The 12,907-nt window shown below is 27.0% G+C and overlaps 1 protein-coding gene across 3 annotated transcripts in view; it reads right to left on the bottom strand.

Moving 5' to 3' along the window:
• LOC101239492 (gamma-aminobutyric acid type B receptor subunit 2) overlaps positions 1-12,907 on the bottom strand; it is a 101,139-nt gene that overhangs the window by 39,918 nt on the left and 48,314 nt on the right. Inside the window, exons 1-3 of one of the 3 annotated variants that reach the window (XM_065798111.1) lie at positions 10,455-10,748; positions 6,732-6,905; positions 5,450-5,572 (exon numbers count right to left, since the gene is read on the bottom strand). In XM_065798111.1, coding sequence (XP_065654183.1) covers positions 5,450-5,572; positions 6,732-6,881 — 273 coding nt within the window. In that variant the 5' untranslated portion in view covers positions 6,882-6,905; positions 10,455-10,748. Of the gene's footprint in view, positions 1-5,449; positions 5,573-6,731; positions 6,906-9,993; positions 10,217-10,454; positions 10,749-12,907 lie in introns of those variants that run through there. The other 2 variants (XM_065798112.1, XM_065798110.1) reach the window with 2 other exon arrangements.

Raw genomic sequence — 12,907 nt, 5'->3', positions numbered from 1 at the left:
GGCTGATAAAGCCACTACAGATGAGGAGGCTACTTAATAGTGGTTATAACCCTCTCCCAACTCTATAACTCAGAAACACAAACCTTGACGAAAAAGGCCGCTGAGCGGAGAAACAAGTTGAGCGCGGTACTACCAGGGACATGGTGGGGATTGAACTCTGAACCTCTCGCTTATGAAGCGAGCGCATTACCACTACACCACTACCGCATATGTATATATATATATATATATATATAAAATACCGCATATAATATATATATATTATATATATTTATTATATATATATATTATATATATATATATTATATATATATATTATATATATATATATATATATATATATATATATATATATATATATATATATATATATATATATATGTATATATATATATATATGTATATATATATATATATATATATATATATATATATATATATATATATATATATATATATATATATATATATATATATATATATAATATATGTATCCTTATACCATAGTCGAAAAGGACTTTTACGGTAAAAAAAGTCTCTATCAACAACATTTAAGCGACATCAACAATTAAGCAACATCACCATTTTTATGTCGTTAAAAAAGGTTAACGAAAATAATACCAATGTACATTAAGTTTTATTGTTTTTTAAAAAACCGCAATAATATTGACTACACATTTTTTTAATTTAATGGTGTTTTTGTTTTTTGATTGTTTTATAATATTTTTAAAACATGCGAGTGTTGCTACATTGATTGAATAAAAGGTTAAACAGGTGAGGACTTGCAGCATGAGTAGCAGCAGGCTATAAGATAGTCGATTTAGCAACACTTGGAGTGATGCTAAATCGACTATCTTATAGCCTGCTGCTACTAGGAAGTGCAGTTATGTTAATTGAGGGTTTGGTTTAAACAGCAATCTATTATTTATAAAAAAAAAAACTTTATTCAATTTTTTAAACTTTTTCTGGTCTGATTTATTAGCATTCTCTTTAAAACTACAGTTTATGGAAGAAACTTTTTGACTACCCTGCAAGCCTTTATATATACAGTAGTGTGCAAAAGTAACCAGACAAGAGCATAACTTGAGATAACTTTTAAATGAAAAGTCCAATTTCTTTCAAATTTTCACAGAAATATCAAAAAATTGATTACAAATCTAAAAACAAATAAATTTTTACTAAATTTAAGCAATCTAATCTTAAAAGTTCATTCAATTAAATAATGCGCCTGCAAAAGTATCCAGACAGAAATAAAAAAACTTGAATTAAATTTTTTTTTTAAATATTTTTAAAATTGAAAATGCTTTATTTTAAAGTAAATTGCTTTAGTACTTCGTCAGGAAGTTCTTAGCATTGATTACTGCTTGAGAGTGACAAGGCATTGAGTCCACCAACTTCATAATCACAATAATTTTGATTTTTCCCCGTTCTTGTTTTAGAGTATTCAATAAATTATGTTTACTTGTTGGTTTTTGACCTGAAATTTATCCATCAATGAGCTTACATAGACATTCAATAGAATTAAGGTCAGGACTTTGCTAAGGCTATTCGATTAATCAAATTTCTTTGGTTTTGAAAAAGTTTTTCACAAGGGTTGAAGTGTGCTTTGGGTCATTGTCCTGCTGAAATATCCATCCTCAAGCCCTGAAAAATGTTCCACGCAAAATGCTGTCTTGGTAAATGCTGAAATTAAAGAACTTTATAATGTAAAATGTAGTGTTGACACAATCAAATGTCTTTTGATGTCTGCAAATCTATTTGGAAGACGCCCTACAAAGAAACTTTTTATTTATATAAAGAATTGAAAAGTACGCTTAAGATTTGCTAATGAACATTTGAATTGGGCAAGAAAACAGTGAGTGAAATTAATTTTTAGTAATGAATTTAAGTTTATGTTATTTGGATCTGATAATATTAGATAAGTCAGTCGACACAAAGGCCATAAAAACAATCAAAATACCAGCTACCAACAGTAAAGCACAGAAGTTGAAATGTTATGAACTGGACGAACTTGAATATGGATTGTATCAGTCCTATCCATTTGATTGATGGCAAAATGGACAAAAATATGTACTTTGTACATATTTTTGTATACTTAAGAATGTTATGCTACCACACGTTAAAGACAAAATGCCTCAAGGAAGGATGTTTTAGCAGAACAATGACCCAAAGCACACTTCAACCCTTGTGAAAAACTTTTTCAAAACCAAAAAAATTCGATTAATCGAATAGCCTTAGCAAAGTCCTGACCTTAATTCTATTGAATGTCTATGTAAGCTCATTGATCGATAAATTTTAGGTCAAAAACCAACAAGTAAACGTGATTTATTGAATACTCTAAAACGAGAATGGGGAAAAATTAAAATTATTGTGATTATGAAGCTGGTGGACTCCTGCCTTCATAATCACAATAATTAAGAATGCTTTGTCACTCTTAAGCAGTAATCAATGCTAAGGGCTTTCCGACAAAGTACTAAAGCAATTTACTTTAAAATAAAGCATTTTCAATGTTAAAAATGTTTAAAAAAAAAATCTAATTCAAGTTTCTTTTTTCTGTCCGCATACTTTTAATTAAATGAACTTTTAAGATTAGATTGCTGAGATTTAGTAAAAATTCATTTGCTTTTAGATTTGTAATCAACTTTTTGACATTTCAGTGAAAATTTGAAAGAAATTGGACTTTTCATTCAAAATCAAGTTATCTCAAGTTATGCTCTTGTCCGGTTACTTTTGCACGCTACTGTATATATATATATATATATATATATATATATATATATATATATATATATATATATATATATATATATATATATATATATATATACAGACCGGAATTTTTTTATTTAATAATTGATAGACTGCCTGCCCCAACCAAACCATCAGTCGATGTAGCAGCACTACCTTGCGGATCAAGCTAAAAGATAGTAGATGTAGCAGCACTCCGTTGCTAGTCAGGTTATTTGTCAGTCGATATAGCAACACTCCCTTGCGAGTCAGGCTACTTGTCAGTCAATGTAGCACCACTCCCTTGCGAGTCAGGCCATAAGATAGTCAATGTAGCAACACTCCGCGCATGATTTACAGTAAAAAAAATAAAAATAAAAACATTTTATTAAAAAAATTAAAAAATACAACATTTTATTAAAAAAAATAAAAATAAAAACATTGTTTATTTGTTAAAAACATTCAGAATATTTTACGTATAAACTTGTATAATATATAACATATATATAATATATATACATTTACATATATATACACATATATATATATATATATATATATATATTTATATAAATATATGTATATATATATATATATATATATATATATATATATATATATATATATGTATATAGATATATATATATATATATATATATATATATACAGATATATATATATATATATATATATATATATATATATATATATATATATATATATATATATATATATATGTATATATATATATATACATATATATATATATATACACACATATATATATACACATATATATATATGTGTATATATATATATGTATTTATGTATATATATATATGTGTGTATATATATATATATATATGTATATGTATATATTATTTTTTTGAATGTTGTAATAGCATAAAAAAGTGTTTTTAAATAACATAATATTCTTTTATCTTACATGTTTTGTAATTTTGCATCACATTTTCAAGTGGTTTTACAATAATAAATGTTAAAGGACAAAAAATACACATAATAAACCAATAAAATAATTACAAATTGAATCAGTTAACAACCAATCAATATAATAAAAAAAAAAAATTCTGTCATTATAACTAAATAGATATGTTATTGTTGTAAAGGAAAGTTTTCACATATAATGTGGAGAAATTAATTCCCTTTTAATTTATGTTTAGACAAAGCGGTATCCAAAATCTTAAATGATTTACAATTTGACAGGTTTTTAAAACTAAGGGATGTATTTAAATGTTTATATATGTGGGATTTTTGATCAGTATTAAAGTGTTCATTAATTCTAGTTGTTAAATGTTTGAAAGTTTCCTCAATATAACTGGCATTACAGCCAGCAATATTGGAGAAAACTTACAAAACTTAATAGGCTTAAATGTTTTGAAAAAGACATTTACAATAAAATTTATCCTGTAGGATCTCAAACAGCAAGAATTTAAACATTAGCTAAGATGTATAAACTTAGTAAAAAAATTATCTTCCAACTTTTCAACATATAATACCGATTTATTATTGAAGATAAAATTTGCTTAAAACAACTTTTTTAAACTCAGTTTATGAAAATACTACAGATTTCAACATCTGATTCCAATTTTCTATTTGATGAAAAATACTACAATCAAACAGATGATGATGCAATGGGTTCTTCTTTAGCACCCATTTTAGCTAATATTTTTATTCGATTTTATGAACAAACTTAAAATGGGTTAATAACTGTCCATTCTCTAAACCAATTTTTTATAAACGGTATGTGGATGACATAACTGCTGTCTTTAATTCTGAATATGAAGCCCAAGAATTTTTTAATCATCTTAATAACAACATAAATATTTTAAACTTTTAGACGTACTAAACTTTTAGACGTTACCAAATTTTTTTAGGTTTGTTTCCTCTTGCTACAAATTTGGTCTTAAACATTGTTAGATTGATCAAACATATCAAATTAATTTGACATAAAATACATATAAAATTAATTTGATTGATTGAACATATAAAATTAATAATACTTGGATGGGATTTGATATGACATTAAGAATTTTTCTTTTGTTTTACAGAATAATCAATTTCCTAAAAAAGTTGTTGAGACTCTAAAATTAAATTGTTTATTAAAAATAAAATGAACCCATCTGTTTCTACCTTCTGACCTACCATTAAAAACTCAAATATAAGATACTTTAAGCCTTTCATTCACTGGAACTTATTCTAATTATAATAAAATTAAAATTAAAAAATTGGTAATAAATAGGGGAGACCGGGGCTAGTTGGCTGCAGGGGTAAGTTGACGAACTGCGTTCATCTTCAGAGCCTTTCATCAGAAAGTAAAAAAAATTACACAGAAACTTCCTTATTGACCATTTCATCATTCACTGTAGTATTGTCAGAATTTGCACATGCGCATGGGAGATATTGAGATTTATGCGTTTTTTTTGTTTTTTTTTTAATTTTTAACAGTATTGAAAAAATTTATTCTCACGAAAAAACTAAAAAGTTTGGCTTTTATACGGACTAGTATTTGGTACCAGCTAAAAGTAATATTAAATTTAGGGATAAAATTGTTGCAAAAATTAATAGTAAAAAAATTTCTATTAATTTCTATTATATATATTATATATATTATATATATATATATATATTATATACATATATATATATATATATATATATATATATATATATATATATATATATATATATTGAAATGACATACCTTAAATAATTCTATTTTCTCTCTTATGATGTTATAAGGTGGTGATAAATAAGAACTTGCAAATGATTCAAAAGTAACATTAATACTATTATTAATCATGAGTTGATATAGTTCTTGAGATGTCTATAAAAATAAAAAATAAACTTAACTCTCTAAAAATTGGCTTTTATATTAATAATTTTACATACGTATATTCTAACTTAATTTAGCTTAATTGTAACAATTTAGTATTTTTGACAGTTTTATAATTGAAACAGTAATTTAAAAAAAAAAAGTGTAACAATTAAAATGTGTAAATAAATAAATTAATTATATAGTAAAAGCATGTTGAAGAAGTTGTTATGAAACATACACTATAGGTAAATAAAGCACAGACTACATTTTTTAGTCAAAGCACAGTAATTATTTATTTAAATCATAGTTAACAAAACAATGCATATATTTAAAAGGTTAAAAACCAAACTCGCATGATGCCACAAACATTGTCTAGTAGTTGATAGAAATAATTTAATTTTTATTTGTTATTAAGGTTCCTGTGAAATCCTATGATTAAATTGGATTTCTAATGTTGATTTAGGGTTGCCAGGCATCTGGCTTTTATGGAGAATACAGTGCCAAACCTAAAAAATAATTTTTTTTACTGTGTTCTCCTACATAAAAACCAGACATCTGGCAACTCTAGTTAAGTTGATATTTTAAAATTGAGAAGTATATTTTCCACTATGTTCCAAACTTGATGTTTTATTTAAAACTGCAATGGTATCTCCTTTTCTGTTTATCACAAATTATTATTTTACTTTGAAAAAAATGTTAATTTTTTTCTAAATATAAACTTTTTTATATTACAGCAAAAAAAACTTTAATTTTAATTACCAAACTTTAATTTGATTTGATTTGAAAATACACAAAAGTTCTTATAAATTTTAGAGATAAACCCTAAAAAAAGTAATATACCTACAAACAATAAATTTTGCACACATCTAAAAAAAAAAAAAAAAAAAAAAAAGATAATGAGCACATCAAGTCAACAGTTTATGTTAATATATTGATATTAATAAAAATAGTGTTGAAAGAAAATAATATAGTTGTTAGTGTATATGACTTGAGATAAATTGAAAAAATATAATTTTTAGATGCTGCCAGTATTCTTGATGTTATAATATGGATATGGTTTAACAATAACAAAAAGAGTATAAAAATATCACTTTTTATAAAAAAAAAAATTTTTATCCTTTTTTTATATACTTGATTGCCATTTAATGTGTAAAAACAAATAAAATACCTGAAAAATAACCTGATCTTCCAAGTCATAGAGAATAGCTGTTCTTTTCCAACCATTGTATTTGAATAAACTTATTTGGGCTAAATTAATAGAGATTCTATCAGGATTACTTCTGAATAATGTAGGGAATTGATGTTTATCTCCTAACATTGGATCATTGGCAGAAAAAGATATCTAAAAAAAAAAAAGACTAATGAATAACAATTTTTTTTTTTTAATTTCAATTAATTTTTTTTTTTTTAATGCGTTTGATGTAACAATGTATAACTTAATGTGAAACACAAACAAATAGTACATGAAATAAGTTTGTGCAAAATTTTAACTTGCATGTATGATTTAAAATAAACATCATACAAGGTTAAAATACAATATATATTAGCATGAAAATTGACCAATTAAATTGTTGAAAAACTTCAACGTGATTTCAATTTTGCTTTTATGCTGGGTAAATAATTCTGTGTCTCAAGATCAAACAACAAAACTTAATCTATTAGACTGACGCAGATGTATTTCTAATACATTGTTTTCATTTTAGGATGTTGTATGCTAATTCTTCTAGACTCAATGCATAGGTTTGGTTTGTGTCTCTGTTTTTATGACTAGGCAACTCGATCTATTATTTCCTAATGAAGGTACAGCTCTAAAACTTAATTTTATGGTTCTGAGACTGGCTGGTACTCAGGTTTCTCGAACTTTATGGTAGCTCTCAGAGAGGCTGATTTTATCAACAGCTGTAAAATATCAGATTATTAAAAGTGCTATGTTGCGCATAGATGGTGTCTCTGTTTGTACTTATGGTCTTGCAGAAATGTTCTCCGGAGCTGTCATCTATACTTTCAAAACTATTCAACAAGTGCTTATTAGGTCTTGTTTTTCAGTCTGCTGGAAAGGGTCATCTGTTATCCCTATTTTCAAAAATTGTAGTGAGTAATCTGAATTGTCTAACTACCATCCCATTAGTCTTCTTCCTGTTATAAGCAAGGTTTTTGAGTCCTTAATTAACAATCACTTAATCTCTCATCTTGAATCTAATAACTTTCTGATCATAAATGGATTTTGATCTTCTCGTTCTACTGCTGATTTGTTAACAGTAATAACTGATAGGTTTTATTGTGCATAATATAGATGTGGAGAGGCTAAGGCATCTCGACATCTAAAGAATTCAATAAAGTTCAGCATGCTGGTCTTCTCCATAAACTTTCTTCTTACGGTGTATCAGGTAACATCTTTAGGATTATTGAATTCTTCCTTACCAATTGTAGAATAAAATCTTTTTGGATTAACTCCTACTTTTGTTCTTTCTTGGGAAACATATATCAAATACATTGCAAAATTAGCATTTGAAAGGTTGCATCTCTTTATTGTGCTCAACACTTTCTTGCTCAGGATTTTATTCTCTATCTTTATAAATCTCAAATCTGTCCTTGTATGGAATACTGTTGCTATATCTGGGGCAAATTTTCCAATGATGACCTCACTCTTTTAGACTCGGTGCAAAAATGTATTGTAAGCATAGCTGGACCTGCTCTTAAAGCCAACCTCCATCCACTATCATGTTGTCGTAATGTTGCTTCACTTTCTCTTTTGTAAAAATATTATAATTGGCACTTCTCTAATGAGCTAGCATCTCTTGTGCCATTTACTAAAACTTATTCTGGTGTTGTCATTCAATTAGGTGTCATCCTTTTACTGTGACTGTTCCTAAGTGCTCTAAAAATTCTTATTTGTCCAATTTTTTGTCTCGAATATCAGTCCTTTGGAATTCGTACAATAAATGTGGTCTGTATAATAAACAAACAACAAATGAGTTCATTTTTTGCCTAATGTAAGATGTTGATGCAAAATAACTCCTAATAAGTTCACTAATTTTTTGATCTGATATTTACATCAACTAAAATATAATAAGTTATATTTTGCTTGTGTTTATTGTTAACTTAAGCACCTTAGAAAAATTTCATGTTTTATCGAAAGCAATGGTTTATGTTCCTGGTGACTATAAAGACTTTTTTGTTTCGATATTATCTTTATCATTTAAAAATTTGATTGTCTTAGATATAATTTTACTAGCTAAAAAAACTTTTTAATTTTGATTTAAGTACATTTTATGAAAGAATAATTTTAATTGAAAAAATGATTTTGATTTCATAAAAAATAAAAAAAAACTATATAGAAAACATGAAATTTTCAATTTTTATGCACAGCAATAGTAAACAGTACCTTTTAGAATTCTAGGCGTATACAGAATTAATTTATATATTTAAACTATTTAACTAAAAATATAAAGTAAATATCAACATTTGTAAACTGGCTTTAAAATTATGAGCTAATTTTTAACGTTTAATACTTTTATTTTGAACAAAAAGTGTCGCATAATTTAGGGAACAAATGAGAACCTTTATTGAGCTCTTGAACTAGTAAATGCAATATATAAAAAACTTATTTGAACTATATACACTGCCCCTAATATCTCCTTTTGGGTTTCTTCAACATTTTAAATTAATGACTTGTAACTTGTGTTATTTGCTTGAAATTGTCGTTTTCACTCCCAAACAAAAATAATAAAATACATGTTATTCTGTTGGTTATTTAATTCAATAAAAATTGTACTGTTTACCAGATAGATTTTTTAGTTTTGTTTTTTGTTTAGTAATAATATGAAAATTTGTGATGTTCTTTAACTTACATGACAAAATAAACTAATTTCAAATGGTATACCATTTTTTTCATCAATATTAACTCTTCTAGTATATATAGATATTAGATTAACATATTATGGGCGCAAAAAATTAATAACAGTGTACTGTAAAAAGCGGATAGCTTTAACTCATTTTGAGTAAAGTAATGAAAATCAGCTAGCTTGAAATTTTTAATTTACCTACTGTACATTAAATGCTACATCGTCAGTTAATGAAGTTGGGAATCCACGTTAAAAAAAATTGTAACAGACCAAAAATAGAGAGGTTAATGATCATTAACCTCTCTTTTTTTGTTCTGTTACAATTTTTTCATTTGTATATCATCAATGATATCAGTCTTATGAACATGACACAGTGGCCCCCCTTAACTTATCAAAGGTCAAAATGGAGTACTTTTGAGCCTTAAAACTTTTTTCTCACTTTGTCTCAAAGTGAGAAAAATATTGTAGGGCTCTTTCTTTATTTTTCTCAAGTGTTTTCTCAATAGTTTTTAAAACTATTTTCAGAATAGTTCTCTTTTTAAAAATTTTTTTAACTTAAAAAGTTTTTGTAACTTTAGAAAAAACCTGAAAATTCTTGAAGTATATTTTCTATTTTTCAGCAAGTCTATACAGCTAAGTTTTCTGATCAGCTACTAATGCCTGCAATAAATGGGCTAAATATAAGCAGTTTGTTGCAATTTAAAAATTAAATATATAGAATATTTAATTAAATTATATATATATATATATATATATATATATATATATATATATATATATATATTTATAGGGTTGCCAGACGTCCAGCAAAAGGAGGACATGGGGCTGTCCATTAATTACGTCACAAAATAAGGGGGAGGGGGAGTCTGGAAATTTTTGACAATTTTTGACAAGGGGGAGAGAGTAGGGTCAAGAAAATTTGACGTCAACAACGATACTTTTTTAAATAAGTTTAGTTGCTTCATTACTAGTTATGTATCCTTACTTAGTTACAAGTCATGCATACTGGCCGATAAAAAAGGTATCAAAACGAGACTATTACATACCAGGATCAGACGACCTGCCACTTGCAATCGAAGTTGCTCATTTAGAGAGAGATCTTGGAGTTCTTATCTCAAATGATCTTAAACGTAATGCTTAAGTTTTAGCAGCTGTGGTGAATGCTAACCGCTCCTTAGTCTAAGGAGCGGTTAGCATTCACGGCTTAGAGAGGCTGAAAAAAACTTTTCGCAGCCGTAGTTTATCACTGTGGAAAGACATGTACACCACGTATGTTCGTCCTCACCTAGAGTACGCTGTCCAAACGTAGTCACCTTACCAACGGGCAGACAAAGAAGCGCTAGAAAAAGTTAAAAACCGTGCTACAAAAACCATTCCTTAGATTAAGCATTGCACCGCCGAGCAGCGAAGAGTCATGTTAGGTCTTACGACACTTGAAGAAAGAAGAATAAGAGGTGATATAATTCTGATGTTCAAGTTCTTGCATGGATTTGATGAAATAAACTTTCATGTATTAATCAATCGTCCTTTGTCGTCAAAGTATATTATGCTTGGTCATAATCAAAGACTTGCACAGCAAAAAGTACTCAATTTTCTGCCAAGAGAGAAATTCTTCACGAACCGTGTTGTGTTGCTGTGGAATACCCTGCCGTAACTAGTAATTGACGCGACTTCCGTCAACATTTTCAAAAATCGACTAGACTATTTAAATTAGTTAAAAGAGAATTTTTAAACGATAACTGGAAATAAACTCTCTCCACATATGTTTTCCTGTATTCTATTATGTTCTTAAAGTACGGTAGTTGTATCGCAGATGTGCACAATTATCTTATGACTGTTAGTATAGAGGTGCCTGATGCAGCACATCTTTGTTGGTAATTTAAACATAGCGAACCTTTATGATTTTCTAAAAGTCTATAAATTTAATATGGATTGTTGTAAATATCTTCACTTACTGACCACTAAAATTAACTAAACTAAAATTAAAAAAAAGAAAACTAGACTGCGTTTGTAGTCTTGTGTTACATACTCACCCAACCTTTGGTATTTTAATGACATTTTCTATATTCTACTTTTTTTAAACCGTGTTGTGCTTCAAAAATATCTGACACATACAGAACTAAATGAGCACACGCGAGATTTTTACTCGTAACACTATTATTTTTTCAAAGTTTGTTGGCTTGATGTAAAAACAAATAAAGATTTATGTAAGTAAATAATCTACATTATATTGTTTCAATGTTATAATACGACTCTCCCGCTCCATGCACAAGTACTATAATAATATTGAAAACAAGATGTTAGTAGCTCTTTAAAAACTGGAAAATTTTTATAAATTATAAACTTTAGGTTTTCCGTCTTAAAAGATTGCTAACCCCTTGTTTATACAAATGCATTTTTTTGTTATGCTAGACTCTATTAGAATTAGCTTGCTTTCATTGTGGAATTGAATTATGTCTAAAGTTAAATTAAGGAGGATCGGCATATTCATGTTTAACGACTCTGCACTGTACACAAATTATGATAAAAATATTCTGATAAATATTTAACATAATCTAGGAGTAGATCTGTTGACGGGCACGTTGGTTACTACCGTTATTTCAAATTACCTAAATGCTAACGTTATCCATGCAAAAACAATATATATATATATATATATATATATATATATATATATATATATATATATATATATATATATATATATATATATATATATAAATATATATATATATATATATATATATATATATATATATATATATATATATATATATATATATATATATATATTTAAGTTTACAATTATTAATCGTAATATAACAACTGAAAAATATGAACTTATTTTGTTAAAGAAGATCTTGAAGATCTTATCAAAAATTTCAATACTTACTATTTCTTTATCATAGTGAGAATTTTGCAAAACATCGAGGAATACTCTCCTCCATCAAAGTTTTAATTTTTCTCTTTGTTCTTTTTAATTCCATAACTGGAACGATTTTTTTATTATTAACATAATATCGGCTCGCAGTTCTTCGATAAGTTGAGTGAATTTAATTTTTTTTTACCTTCTATCATGCACTGAAAGAAGTTTAAACCAATAGTGTTGCATGTAGTAATCACTTTTACTCCTATTCACTTTTTGTTCAGAGCAAGCCTTTGTAATTTTAAATGGCTATATATATATATTACTACTATTTAAAAATGGGTAATTTTTTTTCATATTTTTTTTGTTTTACACAAGAAAAGAGGAAGGGGGGGAGGGGTGTTGAAATTAATTGTTGACGTAATTTTATAGCGGGGTCTCAGAAAGTTTGACAAGTTGTTGACAAGGGGGAGGGGGCTGGTCAAAATTGCTGATAAATTGTTGATGTAATTAATAGACAGCCCCCATGTCCTCATTTTTCCTCCTTTGTCCTCTGTCCGGCAGGCGAAGCTGAAAACATTCAAAATGTCCGGCTTTTTTAATATATTAGGTTTTTTATTTTTTCATATTCTT

This window comes from Hydra vulgaris, chromosome 05 (genome assembly GCF_038396675.1).
Source record: "Hydra vulgaris chromosome 05, alternate assembly HydraT2T_AEP".
Lineage (NCBI taxonomy): Eukaryota > Metazoa > Cnidaria > Hydrozoa > Anthoathecata > Hydridae > Hydra > Hydra vulgaris.
Note: the sequence above shows the minus strand (reverse complement) of the source record. Positions and strands in the feature narration are given on the sequence as shown.